Raw genomic sequence first — 21,524 nt, 5'->3', positions numbered from 1 at the left:
ATAAAAGCATCAGTTGTCTTTTACAAGTTAAACTAAAATGTGAAAGATTAGCATCCGCCAATAGTATCAAACTTCTACTAAAATTCAAGAATTAGACAGATCAATTTGAAAATCATATAATGTACAAATTCATCGTTTCACGGAAATGTGCCAAAATGGTAACTGGGTCAAGATTAAAAAAGAAGAAGCAGCTATTAATCTATTATACTTGTAGTACATGAACTAATTTACAAGTACATTTGGAGTATGTATAAATCTTTTTGCTAATCTCATTCCCGAGATTCAAGGCTATTTCTTTCACACTGTTGGCAAATTCAACTATTTCCCGCGCTTGAATCCCGTTCAATTCATAAACATGTGGAATCCCATATATATATCCCCAAACTAACATCATTTGATACTTTTTCTTGATCTACAGGATACATGTAGGTGACAGTAGTTTACAAGGTTACTCCAGGATAAAAGGCGATCAATCAATCAAAAACCAATTATCTTTTTCTTTTTCGTATCATAAACTAATTCGTGTGTGGACAACATCACCAATCATAGCATTGTTTCTATTTACTCCCTCCATTTCAAAATAAGTAGTGTTTTTAGCTTGAGTACACCCCTTAAGAAAACTATTCATCTCTAGAAAATAAGATGTATTTTAATAATTTACCCTTAATAAATATCTTGAAAAAAAAAATATAGCTCTTTAGTGTAGTTTCTTAGTTATATGAAACTTCTTTTATTTAAATAACGGTAAAATTGAAATATTTAAATAACGGTAAAATTGAAAGAAAAAAAATTAATGCTTTCTTGATTATGTTACACCACTTATTTAAAATAAAATGAATAAGTAAAAATATTTTACACCACTTATTTTGAAACGGAAAGAGTATCGGGAGTTATTTATTGCTCAATCTTTTTGTAATTACTTTCAACTCCTACCTATAAAAATTGCCTTCAACTCATATGATATATTTTCTACTTCCATAATGTCTTCACTAAGGTCAATTTCTAGTCGCTTCATTAATAAACTTGACATTAAAACATGCATTGAGCTTCTAAAAACATGCAAATCAATTACACATCTCAAACAAATCCATGCCCAAGTTATCATCCTCAATTTCCACAAACACATTGGCATTTTACACAAACTATTAGCCTTTACCACTCATAATAATACATTCCGAGTAGACTTAAATTACGCCAAGAAAATCTTCACTTCTTGCCACAACAGAACATTGTTTATGTACAATGTAATGATTAAAGGATATGTAAAAACAGGTCAATTTAAACAGCCCCTTTTCTTGTTTAATGAATTAAGAATAAATGGCTTATGTCCTGATAATTTTACATATCCATTTGTTTTTAAAGCAATTGGTGAGTTGAAAATGGTTAAGGAAGGTGAAAAGATTCATGGGTATGTGTTGAAATCTGGGGTTTGGTTTGATAATTATGTTGGTAATTCTGTTATGGATATGTATGGTTTGCTTGGTTGTGTTGAGAGTTTGAACAAAGTGTTTGATGAAATGCCTCAAAGAGATTCGGTTGCGTGGAATATAATGATTTGTGGGTTTGTGAGGTGTGGTAGGTTTGAGAATGCTGTTGGTGTTTACAAGAAGATGAGAGAGGAAAGTGGTGTTAAGGCTGATGAAGCGACGGTTGTGAGTACTTTGTCAGCTTGTACTGCATTGAAAAAATTGGAACTTGGTAAAGAAATTCATCGATACGTTGTTGAAGAGATTGGGGTTAGTGTTATTATTGGGAATGCATTAGTGGATATGTATTGTAAGTGTGGATGTTTGATGGTGGCTAGGCAGATTTTTGATGAGATGCCGATGAAAAATGTGATATGTTGGACTAGTATGGTGTCGGGGTATGTTAATAGCGGTCAATTGGATGAAGCTAGGGAACTTTTCGAGAGGAGTCCGATAAGGGATTTAGTTCTTTGGACAAGTATGATTAATGGGTATGTGCAGTTTAATCGTGTTAATGATGCGATGGACCTATTTCGTTCGATGCAAATGCAAAGGATTAAACCTGATAAATACACGTTGGTTGCTCTTCTCACAGGTTGTGCTCAGGTAGGAGCTTTGCAGCAAGGGGAGTGGATTCATGATTACATGAAGGAAAACCGAATAGCTGTTACTGCTGTTGTTGGTACTTCCCTTATAGAGATGTATGCAAAGTGTGGTTGCATAGAAAAATCAATGAAAATATTTGATGAATTAGAAGAGAAAGATACTGCATCCTGGACTTCAATTATTTGTGCGCTAGCCATGAGCGGGAATACTTGGAAGGCACTGGAACTGTTCTCAAAAATGGAACAAGCTGGAATTTTCCCTGATGATATCACTTTTATTGGAGTGTTAAGTGCATGTAGCCATGGGGGCTTGGTAGAGGAAGGCCGGAGATATTTCCACGCAATGAGTAGGATTTATGGGATTCAGCCAAAGTTAGAACATTATGGCTGTCTAATAGACCTACTGGGTCGTGCTGGGCTCCTAAGTGAAGCTGAAGTAATGATATCTCAGATACCCAATAAAGACAATGAGATTATAGTTCCAATTTATGGGGCTTTGCTCAGTGCCTGCAGAATTTACGGCAATGTTGATGTCGGTGAACGTGTGGCAGAACTGCTTATGGAGATTGAATCTTATGATTCTAGCACTCATACACTTCTGGCAAACACCTATGCATCTGCGGGCAGATGGGAAGATGTATCAAAGGTCAGAGGAACTATGAGAAATTTAGGTGTTAAGAAGTCACCTGGATGCAGTTCAATTGATATCAATGGAAATGTTCACGAGTTCATTGTTGGACGTTAATCAACTTGAAATGAATTTGTTGGATAGCTTCTCTTAGCTAATTCTAGGTCCAAGATCTTAGAAGTATCTGACAGTATAAAGATTCAGGTGATTTATGACTTGACTTTCTTTCTCATTAACAATCAAGTCATAAAAAATGAAGTCTGTCCTTTCTAGCAACCTGTTCTGGTTGTGGACATTATATAAAGAGTCGGACTGGTGGTTGAAGCAGATGTTTTTTCTCAACAGTTGGGTGAGAAGGGTGATGTCTTGGGGTTACCTGGATCGATCAGTGCTGCCTACTGAGTTCATAGAAATTTTGAAGCGGAGAAAGTAGTTGCCAGTAAGCTGTATGAAATAGGGGAGGAGGCCAGAGTATGCAGAGGAAAGAAATTGGCTGTCCGCCTCAGGTGTTAGAAGGGGAATGTGGAGTTAGCAGTACTTGGATTGACATATTTGGCAGTTCCGACTATTTTGTTCCTAATGATAAGAAGCATCCATGTGCTGCTAATATGCTGGGAAACTAGCGCGTAATACGAATGATGCTGGTTGTAAGTCTTAAACTCTAATGAATAGAGGAGCGGACTTATGTGGTAGCCGAATGAAAGCTTTTCGTCCCTGGACTAGGTACCTTTGTATTCACGAGTCTGTTGAAGGGTACCTTTGTATTTAATGTGGATATTCTGTAACGTAAGAGTTCAATAGAAGGTGGATTAACAGATAAAAGGGAGTTGCAGACTCGGAACTTTGCTTTTTTTATAGTACAGGGTTTTTCCGATGTCCCAATGGGAGAATGGACTACCTGTTAAGGATTAAATGCTATTACATCGTGGTAAAGGATGTTCTATAATAGAATATATTGCTGTTGGCTAAATTTCTTGAAACTTCATTCATTCAATAAGGGTTCCAGTCTATGATATTTTCATTCTTCATTTTCCAGAAGCTATCTACATTTTCTATTGTTAGACAAATCTCAAACAACATTGAAAAGACTCCTAGCAAATGTTGGACTAATGTGAGAGTACCAACAAGTCCTAGGCATAATTTCAGCTAGCTGGTACCGTTTATATGTCTACAGGCAGCTTAAAGTAGACAAGTAACTTACTTAGACCATAGACGGAGGGAGTTACTGTTTATGATTGGAGACTTGTGTGTACTTATAGTATATTATGTCTCCTTCGTTAAGTTGATATGTTACGGACTTATGATGCTTATGATATTGTTTGAGTTTAATTTAGGGTGTATTTGGTATGAACCAAAATATTTTTTGGAAAATGCTTTTTTAGTATTCTCATGTTCGATCGGTCAAAATGTTTTCGAAAACAGTTTTTCTAGACTTTCTTAGTGGGAGTAAGAAAAACAAGTTCCATAAGTGACATTCTTGATTGTCTCTCCGCACCGCCAAACACCCCACTTCCCTCAACCCCTCGCCCTCCACACCCGGTCTTCATTTTTTATAGGGGAGCACATACCCTGCCCCCCCCCCCCCCCCCTCCCCCCACACACAGCCCACAACCACCTAAGCCCCCAACCCCCTAACCAAATGCGAATCCAAATTTTCTAGAACATGGGTGTACCACTTAAAAAGAGAAAGAAAAAAATGTATGAAGTGGAAATTGATCCCTAGTCCTCTAGGTAATAACTCAATCTTCCAAGTGCACCATTTAACCTTAGCATGATTCCAACAGTTAATATTATACCAATTTTAGAAAATATATACATAAAATACCTAGTTTTAGGAAGAGATCATGGGTTCACGTGCCCCAAATTTTGCACACAAATTCGCCCCTGCCCCTAACCCCTACGCCTCTGCCCCCAAACCTCCCACCTCAACCCCCACCCACAACCCAACCTCTGCCCGCCGCACTCTTTGTCAACCCTGTTATATCCCGTATTTTTATACGTCGAGTTATTCGCAAGAGAATCGACTCAAGTTAAAGACGGGATCATTTTCGGGCACGAAACAGAAAATGTTTAATTTCCGGTCTCTATTAGAAAATGAATTGTTTATGAATTTTACTTAGTGTAAAAATATTAATGAAAAGTTGGGATTAATTTACCATGATTAGATTATTAAGTGGGGATTAAAAATTTAATTATTCATTAAACAAGTCACTAGTGCACTAAGTGGGTCCCACCAAGACATGTGGCCAAATTTAATTGGCTCAAGCCTTGAGTGGGACACTTGTCACTCCTAGGGGCTGAAAATATAGTGAAAAATATGTGCCCAAACCCTCATTTTCATCTTCCACAATAAGCTAGAGAGAGAGAGAAAACAAAAGCCATGGCATTCGGCCATGGCTAGCAAATTGGAGCTCAAATTTGTTGATCCAAAATCAGATTTTTCAAAGTATTCCAACAAGTTAGGAAGGCTATAATAACGTGGATTAGTCATTTGGAGCAACAAGAACAAGTATTAGTTCATTTCACAACTTCTAACCAAATTAAGAAGCCAACTTGTTAAGGTAAGATTTCGTTTTCTTTTGTTATAGGATTGGAGTTAATGATGTTGTAATGGATCTATTAAGTTGTATTATGTGAATTTGGAAGTAAGAAAAATTGTTTGATTAAAGTTGGCGTTAAAAGTGGGCAGATTTGGAGTTGTTTTAATTGGGTTGAGTTTGATTAGTGTTGTCATAATTATGGTATGATATTTGTAGAATATTTGTTTATGTTGAAGGGCTGGAAATATGGTTATTGACATGTATAGGGGCTGTTGTCAATGGTAAAAATTACACTCGATTCCATGTGTTTGTAATTTTGTGGAATAAAGGTCGAAAATTGTATTTCGATGTTGTAGTGTTGATGGACTGTTTTGGGTTTGCTATTGAAACGAAATTGAAGTAATTTCTTGTACATGGATGGTTGTTGTTATTAATGTTATGGATTATGTGTAAAAGGTGAAAGGAAAGTTTAAATCATGTTAGAACTTGTTGTGAAATTAGAGCAGTTTCCTTGCATATAATAGTTGATGTTGTTGTTGTTGTGGGCTGTTTTGATAAGGTTTTTGGTGGAAAATCTCATGTGATTATATGGCTATTTGAGGTTGTCATTGTTATGGTTAAATTGTAGTTAGGGGCTGTTCTTGAGGAATTGGAGAACTAAGGATAGTTAAGATTTGTATTGTGACGTTATAATGGATGGGGCTGTTTTAGAACTTGTTGTAATGTTACGATAGTTTTCTTGCATATAGAGGTTGATGTTGTTGCTGTGTTGTTGCTGATGTGAATCATCAAACTTGGAGGAAAGAAGCGTATAAAATATCGTATGCGAAGTGTGTCGATCTGCTTGGTATATTCTTAGATGTTCGTGAGATTATCGGTCACTGTTATGTGGTAAATAAGGACTGTTTTGGGGCTGTTTTGTAATGAATTTCGTGGCTGTTTGGTGATGAATTTCATGGCTGTTTTGTGATGAATTTTGTGGTTGTTTTGGGGCTGCTTGTTATAAATTTCGTGGCTGTTTTGTGGTGACATTTTGGGGGCTGTTTGTTGTAATTTCCGTGGCTGCTCTTGTTGAGTCGAAAGGCAGGGATTATAGTTATGATTATGTACAATATATGTAGTATATTTGCTGGAGTATGGGCTGTTCTTGATGGCTGGTCTAACATTGTTAAAGGGGATGGATAAACATAAGGAATTAGTGTATTAATCACTTTGTTGTTGTGGTTGTTGTACTCCATGGATGTAAAGAGAAAGAATGATAGCAATGGTGTATGTAGTGCATATGGGGCTGATTTTGTTATGTCCTTGAGTTGTGTCTTGTTATTGATGTTGTTAGTATGGGTTTGGGTTAGTATTTGAATGTATAGGCGTTGATGTTGGCTTGAAGGTAAGCCGTTGAATTGAATATTTGGAAAGTTGTCGAATGATGAAAAAGAGAGTATTAATGTAATATTGTCTTTCGGATTGGTTATTGGAGTTGCTAGGTTGGTTATTGTGGTTGTTGTTGTTGATATTGAGCGAGTTAAATTCTCGGGTTGGCCTATTTACAGGGGAAATGCTGCCGAATTTTCTGTAGAATTTAATGTTAGTTTGGAATGAATGGCTTAAGTGTCTATGTTTAATATTGGATATTCGTTGGCATATTTGTAGACCTTGGGGAGCCCGAGGCGTAGATTGGGATTTACTTTAGATTGGCTATCTTGGAGTGCGTACGAGGTATGTAAAGCGCAACCCTTCTTTCTTTTGGCATGCCTTAGTTTTCAATAGGCTATATCACGAGCCTCGAGGAAATTCCAAATTCGAAATCCGAGCACGTTATGATCCTTATATATATATTTCTTGGCATTCTTATGTATGTTGTGATGAAGTATGAACCATTATGTCTTCGAAAGCATTGATTTCCAAACTTTGTACAAAAAGATGTTTTAAAGAATTCCGTAACTACGAAATGCCATATCTTTTGCATAAAGGCTCGGATTGCTCCAATATTTTTATAGGAGTTTGCATGATGTATAATGAGTATGTTTTCCATAGGCGGGCCCGATTCGGGTCAATACCCGTCCGTGGGTCCTGCGACTTTCCTTTATGTAATTCGGATGACTTTTGAAAGAATTTGGTATGATTATCATTTCGAATTTCAAGTATGGTCATTTACTTATATTTGAGTCTATGATAATGATTTTATGCATATGGTTACTCATGACTCTGCTCGTGCGTTTTGTTATATCTTTCGCCGGTTCCCGGGCCGGTTCTGTTATCGTGCGCACTTTGATATACTCCGGAGTTATGTTGTGTTTATGGTTCACCGAGCTACTCGCAAAAGAGGGTCGGGTTCCACATATATTTGGTGTTATGCTGTGTATGGCGTTATGTTGTGATGTGATATGTGACGGGGATACGGAGATTTGAAACATTCTGGTGTTATGCTGTGTTATGGCGCCATCGACGGGCGGGCGACCATATTCTTCTGTACCCTACGCATGACTTACATATTTTTGAAAGTAAACAAATTTTGATATTTTGGATTTTTACTATGTTCTGTACTACTATTTCGTTTATGCCTCAGATTTGTCTCTGTATTTTCTGCTTTGCATACTCAGTACATATTTCGTACTGACCCCCTTTCTTCGGGGGGCTGCGTTTCATGCCCGCAGGTACAGACGCACAGTTTGGTGACCCACCAGTTTAGGACACCCTCTTCTGCTGTTTGGAGTGCTCCTCTTATTTCGGAGCCTACCTTTTGGCATATATCTTAGTTTGTACATATGTATATATTTGTTCAGGGGTACGGCGGGGCCCTGTCCCGCCATATGTTTCGGTTGGTCTGTTTAGAGGTCTGTAGACGTATTTGTGGGTGTGTGTGCCTACTTCTGTACAGATGTGTTTGTATGACCCTGTTCGTTATGGCAGCCTTGTCGGCGTGCACTTTGTATATGTTTTAGGCCGTTGCGCCATCTGTTAGCCTTGTCGGCTTTTGATACTTTTGATAGCCTTGTCGGCTTTTGATACATTTGATAGCCTTGCCGGCTTTTTGATATATGCATACGTATATGGTTGCGCTGAAATGTGTCTGATACAGTTTGATATAGTTTTGGACGACATATAGTATTTATGGCCGCATATGCTATTTATATGTGATTCGATATGGATAAGTGTGTTACGATTTGATATGTTTGTCTGTCCGGGTGTCCAAGTAGGGCACCAGTCGCGGCCCACGGGGTTGGGTCGTGACAAACCCATGCTATAGCGTTTGCGTAGATTATATATAAATGCTCTTGGATAATATTTTTTTTAAACTCACCAAACACTAGAAAATAATAAGAAAATCATTTATTTTTGAGGAAAACATTTTTCTTCGTGCCAAACACACCCTTAACATTCTATTATTCTATGTGTTCTTATAAGATGAGGATAATAGATAGTAAACAAATCCCTAGCCTTTAGTTAGGGTGTGATAAACTTTGTGTCTTGATTTTCTTTGTTAGCTATAGACCAATGTATTAATGGAATATCTATTATGAATATGGTGAGCACCATATCCATAATCAGTGGTTCTGCTTAAGGATATTAGACTTTCTAATATACGTCATTTTTAGAATTCTTTCAATGTCGATAAGTCATGTCTAGAGCCAAGTAAGTGTATTAACTATAGCTTATTTAGGAGGAGCAGGGGATATCACCTCCCCATAGCTTAGTGGATTCCAGCAAAGGCTAAAGGAGAGTGAGAAATTTGTTCTGGCCTAAAGCCTTGGTGGACAGAATTAGCTAATATATGTGGGAGATAGCATGTATTTTGTGAAATTAGTTGAGATGCAGGCAAGCTGGCCCGGACACCACAATTATCGAAATAGTATATAAACATACTCAACCCAATTGGGCAGTATAGTTAATATTCTTATGATTAACATTATTAATATCTCTCTTAAGAGGTGCAAAATATTAAAAGACAAATAATAAGAACATGAGGTAAAAACTATAATACAATGTGTGATTAGATACCAAACTGTTGGCCCAAAGATAGCAATGTCTCTAGTAGTTCTGTGGCATCAGGTCTTTCACTTGGAGAGACACTCAAGCATTGCAGAGCAATTTCAAGCAGTAAAAGCATTTGTTGATGAACTTGAACAGAATTTCCACTCACTCTGCTGTCAAGAACTTCACCCAAATCTTCATGCTGGATAATCCACTTAGCCAACTCTGTTCCTTCACTAATGGCTGGTTTCCCCGTCAGCAGTTCAAGCATTATTACCCCACAGCTATACATATTACCAGCCTCAGTCACTCTCATCACATATGCATATTCTGCATATGCAAACATTAATCATCTAGGTGGTTTAATACAAGATTTATGTGTTTTATAAATGAAGTCCCTAAAGTAACAAAGACTAAGAAAATAAAATTTAGTTCAAGATGGTTTATGGAAAAAATGGTGTCTTTGTGTTGTGGTTATCATCCTACCCAACTAGATATAATTTTTGGTTTCATATTCTCAAGATACGACGAACCTTGGTGTCATGAAGAACAATCAGACATGTGAGTGATTGTTATGTTGATAGATATAAGATTTCATGACAACACAGGAATTAAAGAACATTCAATAACTACTTATGGAACATTTGAATCACATCATTATCGCCAAAACAATGAAGGATCAGTTTACCTGGAGGAACATATCCCACTGCTACGGTAATTTGTGAAGAACTAAATGCCCTCCCAAGCTCAATATCTCCAATTAAGGGCTGGTCCAAATGTTCCATAAAGATGCTGCTTGTTGAAACATGGAGGGGGATGATCGGATCGCTGAAGAGAGAGCCTCCATGTAAGATATCCAAACCTCTACAAATGCCAACTGCTATGGCAAAACGACTTTTCCAGTCTAAAACATTGTCATCACTTCTTCCATGAAGGAGGTCAAAGAGTGTTCCATGTTGAGGGTATTCATAAAAGATATATGTAGTATCAGATTCAACAACATAAGCAAGGGGGGCCATAGTGTAGTTGCTAAGGTGACCTATATTTACAAGCCCTTGCTCGAACCTTTCCAAGCTATGCAAGATGAATGACTTCTTTCTCCTCGTAATCTTCTTGATGCAATAGTACACACCGCAAGACATCATAACCCTGTAGTATGTGTACAACTCGTTGCTTCGCATAATGTTAACTGGCCTACAAATTGCAGTCATGGCCTTGGACTGTTTGATTCGAGACTTGTAGAGCCTATCATCAGTTAACCAACAAAACTCAGTTCGATACAGGTGCTTCAAAACAAAGTACTGAATACAAATGCTTGCCATGATACCAAAACAAACGCTGCATACAACTACTAAAACTAATGATATCCTCTTTTTTGCAACTGGGGAAGGATTGATCAGATCCCTATTTCCACTTATATCAACACTGACAAAACTTCCAAACGATGGAACAACTCCAGAGAGTTGATTATTCGAAAGCACCAACCTAGTCAAGCCTCTCATTTTAGTTAGGAAGTCGGGAATCTGACCCGAGAAACTGTTGTAAGAGAGATCCAAAACTTCCAAGTAAGTCAATCTAGACAGACTAATTGGTATACGTTCTGAAAAGAGATTGTGACTTAGATTCAAAGAAATACACAGCACCTCCGGAATCTCACCCGAGAACCTGTTGTAAGAGAGATCCAAAACTTCCAATGAAGTTAATCTAGAGAGACTAACTGGTATAGGCCCTTGAAAATGATTGTGACTCAGATTCAAAGCGATTTGTAAACTCAACGGCATCTCGGGAATAGGCCCACCAAGTTGATTCCCTCCAAGTTGGAGTTCGAGCAGCTGATTTAAATTACTAATATCGATCGGAATTCGACCACTTAGTTTATTCCCCTCCAAACTAAAGTTTGTGAGATTTGTCAAACTTGACAACGATCTCGGCATGGAACCAGTCAATGAATTCCAGCTGATATTGAGCCTCTGCAATCTGTTCAACTGTGAAACATTGCTTGGAATTTCTCCAGCTAGGTTATTGGACTGAAGACTCAGTACCTGAAGATTAGATATATTACCCAACTCAACAGGAATAGGACCACTCAGCTTATTCTGGGCTAAGTTCATAAGGGCCAAGTTTTGGCACTTTCCTAATTCAGAAGGAATTGATCCACTTAGCTGGTTGTTATCTAACTCCAAGTAGGTCAAACTCTGAAAGCTTCCAAAGGAAGCAGATGGAAATGATCCATTCAAAGCATTTTGCCCCAAGCTCAACCTGATCAAATTTACCAATATGTTCGGAGGAACAATTCCTTCCAAATTATTGGAAGTAAGATCAACAAACTGCAAATTCAGTGGGGATAGCAGGTCCTGAGGAATTGTACCATTTAAATTGTTAAAACTTAGGTCCAAATTCCATAGGTTCTTGGTTAAACCAATTGGTATAATTCCAACGAAACCATTCTGATTTGCATCAAAATCTGTCAGTGTTTTGATATTCCTAAGGGATTGTGGGATTGTGCCGCTCAATTTATTGGCTGACAAGTTCAAGACTTGCAATTTGGAAAGTTCTCCTAATCTATCAGGAATTACACCAGATAGGTTGTTAAAAGACAGGTCAATCAATGTCAAGTTGCCAAAGTTCACAATTTGAGTGGAGAATTCACCTTGAAAATGATTTGCAGAAAGTTGAAGCTCCTCCAGTAGATTAAATTTTCCAAGACTGGTAGGAACTGAACCAGAAAATTGGTTTTCCGTGAGGTTCAAACTCTTAAGTGAATTCAATCCACTCAACTGCAAGTCAACTTTTCCATTCAAGTTATTACGAGACATGTCCAAAAACTCCAACTTTTGAAAACCAGTGAAAGCAGGCAAAGAACCCTCCAACCGATTCCAATTAAAGCTCAACGATTTCAATCCCCTGATTTTCCCACAACTAGTGATGAACCCATTTGGGATTGAGCTTAAATGGTTCTGGGAAACATTAAGAGACTCCAAAGTATCGAGTTGACAAATAACAGGCAAGAACTCAGAGCTAAAGATAGAAAACCTTGAAAAAGAGACTTTAGTTATGGAAGAGTAACTAGGACTGCAAGAAATACCTTTCCATGAACATGGGTCTGAACTTTTATCAGTCCCATGCCACACAAAAGAATAATTACCAATATCATTTTGAAGAATCTCATAGAGCCTAGTCATTGTGTTAATCTGATTTTGGGTCAATTGGGAAAGCACCAAATGAAAAAAGAAAGGCAAGTAGAGAATAGAAGAAAGATAGACATACTTTGCGGTCATTGTGGCTTGCATTTGGTTAGTTTTGGTTCGAAAAGTGGAGTTGGAATCACAAACATGAGTAGGCAATATGCATGCGTGCAGAAGAAGCCAGTAACAAAAGATAAAGATCAACATCAGTCTTGAAAGACCTTGACTCATGACACTGCCTCATGGGTTCCACTGTTACGAACAATTTAGATTTGTCAATTAGAATTAAATTGTAAAAGTCTTTGCACAAACTATTGTCATTATACTCCTATCAGTGTTAGGTGTGCGAACAAAGTACCACATTGGTAGCTGAAAAGAAAAAGGAGCTACTTATAACGAGTTGGATACTCTTAATGATGTGAGGCCTTTTGGGGAAAACCGTGCGGGCTTGGCACAAAGCGGACAATATCACATCATGTTAAGAGTATCACATCAGAGGTTGGTTGGAAGACTCATTTATCTCTCTCACACTAGACCAGATATAGCCTATTCAGTCAGCCTGGTGAGTCAGTTCATGCATGATCCTCGAGATCCTCATATGGAAGTTGTCTTTCGCATTTTGCAGTATCTGAAGTCTGCGCCAGGGAAAGGTCTACTTTTCTCCAGACATGGTCACCTCAAAATAGAAGCCTTTACAGATGCGGATTGGGCAGGATCGCTAGATGACCGAAGATCAACATCCGGTTACTATACACTCGTAGGAGGAAACCTAGTCACTTGGAGAAGCAAGAAGCAAAGTGTTGTTGCTAGATCAAGTGCGGAAGCAGAATAAAAAGCTATGGCTCAGGGTGTTTGTGAACTTTTATGGTTACGAAAGCTATTAGAGGAATTGAGATTGTCTGAAAAGGGAAAGATTTCCATGTATTGTGACAACAAAGCTGCAATCAGTATAGCTTATAATCCAGCCGAACAAAGCATGTTGAAATTGATCGACACTTCATCAAAGAAAAAGTTACGGATGGTGTCTTGAGTTTGTTTCATGTGTCATCAGGAAAGCAGCTAGCTGATGTGTTTACCAAAGGCCTCACCAAACAGACTTTCCATACACTAGTTTGCAAGTTGGGCATGTGCGACATCTTTGCCCCAACTTGAGGGGGAGTGTTGATTGATATAGATTTCCTAGCATAATTATAGGAGTAATTGATATAGATTGATTATGTAATGATTGTGTAATATTCTCTTTGATTATGTAATAGTCTCTTTCTTTATTTAGTTATAGGACTTATTGTATAAATACCCATTGTCATGGGATGTAAATTATCAAGAAATACAAAGAATACTTTCTCTTCTTCTTGAAATTCTACATTATGTAACCATTTGAGCAATCAACTCTCTCATTGCATTTGTTCCTCTTATTCCCCTACTTCCCAACCAATAGGAAGGTGCTAAGATTTTACTCACACCCAATGAGGTAGTTTAAACAAACATTGTTATGATTAACGCTATTAGTGTCTTTCTTAAAAGGTGTACAAAAATCTTAACCTATAATCTGTACTCCTACAATGTCTTCAATAAGGTCAATTTCTAGTCGTTTCATTGGAACACTTGACATTACAACATGCATTGAGCTTCTAAAAACATGCAAATCAATTACACATCTCAAACAAATTCATGCCCAAGTTATCATCCTCAATTTCCACAAACATATTGGCATTTTACACGAACTATTAGCCTTTACCACTCATAATAATACATTCCAAATAGACTTAAATTATGCCAAGAAAATCTTCAATTGTTGCCAAAACCCAACATTGTTTATGTATAATGTAATGATTAAAGGGTATGTAAAAACAGGTCAATTTAAACAATCCCTTTTCTTTTTTAATGATTTAAGAATAAATGGCTTATGTCCTGATAATTTTACATATCCATTTGTTTTTAAAGCAATTGGTGAGTTGAAAATGGTTAAGGAAGGTGAAAAGATTCATGGGTATGTGTTGAAATCTGGGGTTTGGTTTGATAATTATGTTGGTAATTCTGTTATGGATATGTATGGTTTGCTTGGTTGTGTTGAGAGTTTGAACAAAGTGTTTGATGAAATGCCTCAAAGAGATTCGGTTGCGTGGAATATAATGATTTGTGGGTTTGTGAGGTGTGGTAGGTTTGAGAATGCTGTTGGTGTTTACAAGAAGATGAGAGAGGAAAGTGGTGTTAAGGCTGATGAAGCGACGGTTGTGAGTACTTTGTCAGCTTGTACTGCATTGAAAAAATTGGAACTTGGTAAAGAAATTCATCGATACGTTGTTGAAGAGATTGGGGTTAGTGTTATCATTGGGAATGCATTAGTGGATATGTATTGTAAGTGTGGATGTTTGATGGTGGCTAGGCAGATTTTTGATGAGATGCCGATGAAAAATGTGATATGTTGGACTAGTATGGTGTCGGGGTATGTTAATAGCGGTCAATTGGATGAAGCTAGGGAACTTTTCGAGAGGAGTCCGATAAGGGATTTAGTTCTTTGGACAAGTATGATTAATGGGTATGTGCAGTTTAATCGTGTTAATGATGAGATGGACCTATTTCGTTCGATGCAAATGCAAAGGATTAAACCTGATAAATACACGTTGGTTGCTCTTCTCACAGGTTGTGCTCGGGTAGGAGCTTTGCAGCAAGGGGAGTGGATTCATGATTACATGAAGGAAAACCGAATAACTGTTACTGCTGTTGTTGGTACTGCCTTCATAGAGATGTATGCAAAGTGTGGTTGCATAGAAAAATCAATAAAAATATTTGATGAATTAGAAGGGAAAGATACTGCATCCTGGACTTCAATTATTTGTGCGCTAGCCATGAGCAGGAATACTTGGAAGGCACTGGAACTGTTCTAAAAAATGGAACAAGCTGGAATTTTCCCTGATGATATCACTTTTATTGGAGTGCTAAGTGCATGTAGCCATAGGTGCTTGGTAGAGGAAGGCCGGATATATTTCCACGCAATGAGTAAGATTTATGGGATTCAACCAAAGTTAGAACATTATGGTTGTCTGATAGACCTACTGGGTCGTGCTGGGCTCCTAAGTGAAGCTCAAGTAATGATATCTCAGATAACGAATAAAGACAATGAGATTATAGTTCCAATTTATGGGGCTTTGCTCAGTGCCTGCAGAATTTACGGCAATGTTGATGTCGGTGAACGTGTGGCAGAACTGCTTATGGAGGTTGAATCTTAGGATTCTAGCACTCATACACTTCTGGCAAACACCTATGCATCTGCTGGCAGATGGGAAAATGTATCAAAGGTCAGAGGAACTATGAGAGATTTAGGTGTTAAGAAGTCACCTGGATGCAGTTCAATTGATATCGATGGAAATGTGCACGAGTTCATTGTTGGACATTAATCAACTTGAAATGAAGTATGCTATTTGTTGGATAGCATCTCTTAGCTACTTCAAGGTCCAAGTTCATAGACGTTTCTGACATATAAAGGTTCAGGTGATTTATGACTTGACTTTCTTTCTCATTAACAATCAAGTCATAAAAGTGAAGCCTTAACAATCAAGTCATAAAAGTGAAGCCTTTCCTTTCTAGCAACCTGGTCCGGTTGTTGACATTATATAAAGAGTCGGACGGGTTGTTGAAGCAAATGTTTTTATCAGCAGTTGGGTGAGAAGGGTGATGTCTTGGGGTTACCTGGATCGATCTGTACTGCCTACTGAGTTCATAGAAATTTTGAACCGGAGAAAGTAGTTTCCAGTAAGCTGTATGAAATAGGGGAGGACGCCAGAGTATGCAGAGGAAAGAAATTGGTTGTCTGCCTCAGGTGTTAGAAGGGTAATGCGGAGGTAGAAGTACTTGGATTGACATATTTGGCTGTTCCGACTATTTTGTTCCTAATGATAAGAAGCATCCGTGTGCTGCTAATATGCTGGGAAATTAGCGAGTAATATGAAGGATGCTGGTTTTAAGTCTAGACTCTAATGAATGAGGAGTGGACTTATGTGGTAGCCGAATGAAAGCTTTTTCTCCCTCAACTAGGTACCTTTGTATACACGAGTCTGTTGAAGGGTCTCTGAAACATGTTGACATGCTTATAGTTAATTGGGTGACCTGCTTAGTCTCTGAGGTATGAGGTAATGCAATTGTACTTCACTTTATGTTTTAGTTTATCCTTCTTTACACACGATGCCTTTCTTTTATTAACATTTTTGCAAATTTTTCAAAAGTAGGATCAGTTTGTGAAATGGAAAATTGGTGTTCCATTGATCCCAATTCTCCCGTTACAAATGGATGGGGGACCCAGATTTCAAAGGAAGGAAGAAAATCCATGAAGCAACATCTATTAAGCTATCCGATTGACTGCAACACAATTAAATTAGGTGAGCAATCACCCCTTTTTTTTTATGACTTCATCCCCCACCCACAAAATATGTATATATATATAGAGAGAGAGAGAGAAAAACACTCATATTTTGCACTTGCACCTGTACACTGTTTATTGAGGATATTTTGTAACGTATGGTTGCAATGAAAGGTGGATTAATAGATAAAAGGGAGTTGCAGGCTTGAAACTTTGCTTTGTTTTGTAGCACAGGGTTTTCCCGTTATCCCAATGGGAAAATGGACTACCTGTCAAAGTTAAATGGAACTACTTCATGGTAAAGGATGTTCTATAATAGAATATATTGTTATGATGTGCTGTTGGCTAAATTTAGGACCGCTTCAATGCCTATAATTTGAGAGATAAAGAGGAAATCATTCAATATGTTTCTAGTCTATGATTTTTTTCGTTGTTATAGAGGGCTGACTTTGTTGCTCACAAATTTCTTGTGGCAGCTTGGACTTTAATTAATAGGGTTGGGTTGGGTTCTAAATTGGTCCAGGTTCTTAATTAGTGTTCTAATTATTTTTTTCTTAAAATTAAATTTGTCACGTCACCAAATCTCACCAAAAAATACAAAATCTGGTGAAGATGACCATTGAAGCTAATTAGGTAAAGTAAAGTGACTTTTGAAAGACAAAAAATAAAAAAATAGATGACTTTGATAGCCAATTAGCCAAAGTTACATAACCATCTAAGCAATCAACTCTCTCATTGCATTAGTTCCTCGTATTCCCCTACCTCCCAACCAATAGGAAGGTGGTAAGATTTTACTCACACCCAATGAGGTATAAACATTCTTATGATTAACGCTATTAATGTCTTTCTTAAAAGGTGTACAAAAATCTTAGAAGACAGATAATAAGGACATGAGGTAGGACACGACGCTAGAATATGTGGGATTAAATACCAAATTGTTGGCCCAAAAGTAGCAATGTCTCTAGTAGTTCTTTGGCATCGGGTCTTTCACTTGGAGAGATACTTAAGCACTGCAAAGCAAGTTCAAGCACTAAAAGCATTTGTTGATGAACTTGAACAGAATTTCCACTCACTCTGCTGTCAAGAACTTCACCAATATTTTCATGCTGGATAATCCACTTAGCCAATTCTGTTCCTTCACTAATGGCTGGTTTTCCAGTTAGCAGCTCAAGCATTATTACCCCAAAGCTGTACATGTTACCTGCCTCAGTCACTCTCATCACATATGCATATTCTGCAAATACAAACATTACATGAAAAATCATCCAGGTGTCTAAAACAATATTTTGTGAAACCTTGCAGATAATGTTGGAAATGTGGGTTTAAGGTTCAATCACATCGAACACTATCCTTCCTCTTCTTTCTATCCCAATCTTACCACTTAAAAGAACATGAACTATATGGAGTAACATGGTTAGTGAAAATTCATTTAGCCGGCCCCAACTCATTTGGGACTGAGGCGTAGTTGTTGTATAAGAACATGAACTATAAATGAAGTCCCTAAAGTAAGAAAGACTAAGAAAATAAAAGTTGGTTCGGGTTGGTTTCTGGACAATGTGGTGTCTTTGTGTTGTGGTTATCGCACTACCCAGGTAGATATAATTTTTGGTTTCATATCTCAAGATACAACGAACCATAAAGTTTCTTGATGAACAATCAGACAAAGGGATTCTTGAATCCTTACAGTACTCTCAATTGCCTTCTCAAATGTTGGTAAAATAGTATGCAAAGCGAAGTGAGTGATTGTCTAAAATTTCATGAAAAGACCGGAATGAAAGAACATTCAATAGTTACTTATTTAACAATTGAATCACATAATTATTGCAAAAACAACGAAGGATTAGTTTACCTGGAGGAACATATCCCACTGCTACAGCAAATTGTGAAGAATTAAATGCCCTCTCAAGCTCAATATCTCCGATTAAGGGCTGGTCCAAATGTTTCATAAAGATGCTGCTTGTTGAAACATGGAGGAGGATGATCGGATCGCTGAAGAGAGAGCCTCCATGTAGGATAGCCAAACCTCTACAGATGCCAACTGCTATGGCAAAACGAGTTTTCCAGTCTAAAACACTGTCACTACATCTTCCATGAAGGAGGTCAAAGAGTGTCCCATGCTGAGGGTATTCATAAATGATACATGCTGTATCAGATTCCTCAACATAAGCAAGGGGGGCCATGGTGTAATTTCCAAGGTGGCCTATACTAACAAGCCCTTGTTTGAGACTTCCAAAGCTATGCAAGTTGTATGACTTGCTCTTCCTTGTAATCTTCTTGATGCAATAGTACAAACCACAAGGCATCATAACCTTGTAGTATGCGTAGAACTCATTGCTTTGGATAATGTTAATTGGCCTAGAAATTGAAGCCATGGCCTTGGAGAATTTGATTTGAGACCTGTGGAGGCTATCATCAGTGATCCAACAAACCTGGAGGCTATCATCAGTGATCCAACAAACCTTAGTTCGGTGAAGGCTATTTAAAACAACGTACTGGATGTGAAGGCTATTTAAAACAACGTACTGGATACAAATTTTTGCAGATATACCAAAAGCAAAGCCACCTAAAACAAAGAGGAGGAGGACTATGGTTGATGACAATGTCTTTGCCTTTTTCTTATTGTATTCCAATTTTGCAACCGGGGAAGGATAGATCAGATCCCTATTTCCACTTGTATCAACATTGACAAAGCCTCCAAACGATGGAACAACTCCTGAGAGTTGATTGTTCGAAAGCACCAAAATAGTCAAGCCTCCCATTTTAGTCAGGAAGTTGGGAATCTGACCCGACAACCTGTTGTAAGAGAGATCCAAAACTTCCAATGAAGTTAAACTAGAAAGACTAATTGGTATAGGCCCTTGAAAAAGATTGTGACTCAGATTCAAAGCAATCGCTAAACTCAACGGCATCTCCGGAATAGGCCCACCAAGTTGGTTCCCTCCAAGTTGGAGTTCTAACAGGTGATATAAATTACTAATGTCGAACGGAATTTGACCACTTAGTTTATTCCCTTGCAAGTTCAAGTTTGTAAGACTTATCAAACTTGATAACGAACTCGGTATGGAACCAGTCAATGAATTCCAGCTGATATTGAGCCTCTGCAATCGGTTCAACTGTGAAATGTTGCTTGGAATTTCACCAACTAGGTTATTGATCTGAAGACTCAGTACCTGAAGATTAGAAATATCAGCCAACTCTACAGGAATAGGACCACTCAGCTTGTTTCGAGCTAAGTTCAAAAGGGCCAATTTTTGGCACTTTCCCAATTTAGAAGGAATTGGTCCACTTAGATGGTTGTTGTCCAGCTCCAAGTAGGTCAAACTTTGAAGGCTCCCAAAGGAAGCAGATGGAAATGACCCATTCAAATCATTTTGCCCCAACCTCAACCTGATCAAATTCACCGACATGTTCGAAGGAACAGGTCCCTCCAAATTATTGGAAGTGAGATCAACAAACTGCAAGTTCCGTGGAGATAACAGGTCCTGAGGAATTGTACCATTTAAATCGTTAAAACTTAGGTCCAAATTTCTCAGGTTCTTGGTTAAACCAATTGGTATACTTCCAACAAAACCATTCAGATTCGCAGCAAAACGCGTCAGTGTTTTGATATTCATAAGGGATTGTGGGATTGTGCCATTCAATATATTGGATGACACGATCAAGACTTGCAATTTGGAAAGTTCTCCTAATCTATCAGGAATTACACCAGACAGGTAGTTTAGAGTAAGGTCAATCAAAGTTAAGTTGCCAAACTTCAAAATTTGAGTTGGAAATTCACCTTGAAAAGAATTTGCAGAAAGTTGAAGTTCCTCCAAAAGATTAAACTTTCCAAGACTAGTAGGAACTGAACCAATAAATTGGTTATAACTGAGGTTCAAACTCTTAAGTGAATTCAATCCACTCAACTGCAACTCAACTTTCCCATTCAAGTTATTATGAGAAAAGTCTAAAGACTCCAACTTTCCAAAACCAGTAAAACTAGGCAAAATACCCTCCAATTTATTCCTACTTAAGTTCAACAATTTCAACCCACTAATCCTCCCACAACTAGTAATGAACTCATTTGTGATAGAGCTTAAATGGTTTTGGGAAACATCAAGAGACTCCAAAGTACTAATTTGACAAATGAAAGGCAAAAACTCAGAACTAGAAATAGAAAACAATGGAAAGGACACTTTGGTTATAGAAGAATTATCAGAATTGCAAGAAATACCTCTCCAAGAACATGGGGTTGAAATTTTATCATTACCATTCCATACAAAAGAAGTACCAGTATTATTTTGAAGCATATCGTAGACACTTCTCATGGTATTAATTTGATTTGTGGGCAATTGGGAAAAGACCAAATGAAAAAGGAAAGGCAAGTACAAAATAGAAGAAAGATAGACATACTTTGTGATCATTGTGGTTTGCATTTGGTTAATTTTTGTTCCAAGAGTGTAGCTGTGATCACAAATATTAGTAGGCAATATGCATGCACAAGAAGCCATTAACAAAAGAGAGAGATCAACATCAGTCTTGAAAGTCCTTGACTCATGACACTGCCTCATGGGTTCCACTGTTATGAACAATTTAGGTTTGACAATTAGAATTAAATTGTACAATTCTTTGCACAAGCTATTGTCAGTACTAGGGGTGCTCACGGTTCGGTTTGGATCGGTTATTTAAAATATAACCAAATCAATTTAGTCGGTTATTCAAATTGTCAAATCAAACCAAACTATATCGGTTTTTACTATTCGGTATTTGTCAGTTTTTATCGGTTTTTTCG

The 21,524-nt window shown here is 37.7% G+C and overlaps 3 protein-coding genes and 1 pseudogene across 3 annotated transcripts; 2 read left to right on the top strand and 2 right to left on the bottom strand.

The window, feature by feature from the left end:
* The first annotated feature begins 931 nt into the window (after positions 1–931).
* On the top strand, positions 932–3,521 carry LOC132627125 (pentatricopeptide repeat-containing protein At1g31430-like). The gene has a single exon (XM_060342271.1). It carries the CDS (start codon positions 981–983, stop codon positions 2,814–2,816), a length of 1,836 nt encoding a protein of 611 aa, XP_060198254.1. The 5' UTR covers positions 932–980; the 3' UTR covers positions 2,817–3,521.
* A 5,709-nt stretch (positions 3,522–9,230) lies between these two features.
* LOC132622015 (leucine-rich repeat receptor-like tyrosine-protein kinase PXC3) lies at positions 9,231–12,489 on the bottom strand. The gene is made up of 3 exons (XM_060336524.1): positions 10,877–12,489; positions 9,900–10,747; positions 9,231–9,541 (listed from the first exon to the last, which is right to left on the bottom strand). The coding sequence occupies exons 1-3, from the start codon at positions 12,487–12,489 to the stop codon at positions 9,231–9,233; spliced, it is 2,772 nt and encodes a 923-aa protein (XP_060192507.1).
* Positions 12,490–13,958: 1,469 nt separating this feature from the next.
* On the top strand, positions 13,959–15,931 carry LOC132628876 (pentatricopeptide repeat-containing protein At1g31430-like; annotated as a pseudogene).
* A 1,508-nt stretch (positions 15,932–17,439) lies between these two features.
* On the bottom strand, positions 17,440–21,230 carry LOC132622003 (probable leucine-rich repeat receptor-like protein kinase At2g33170). Its single transcript, XM_060336514.1, has 3 exons — positions 19,243–21,230; positions 18,603–19,182; positions 17,440–17,987 (listed from the first exon to the last, which is right to left on the bottom strand). The coding sequence occupies exons 1-3, from the start codon at positions 21,166–21,168 to the stop codon at positions 17,677–17,679; spliced, it is 2,817 nt and encodes a 938-aa protein (XP_060192497.1). The 5' UTR covers positions 21,169–21,230; the 3' UTR covers positions 17,440–17,676.
* Positions 21,231–21,524: the final 294 nt, after the last annotated feature.

Source organism: Lycium barbarum, chromosome 2 (genome assembly GCF_019175385.1).
Source record: "Lycium barbarum isolate Lr01 chromosome 2, ASM1917538v2, whole genome shotgun sequence".
Taxonomy (NCBI): domain Eukaryota; kingdom Viridiplantae; phylum Streptophyta; class Magnoliopsida; order Solanales; family Solanaceae; genus Lycium; species Lycium barbarum.
This window is presented reverse-complemented; position numbering and strand designations above follow the sequence as displayed.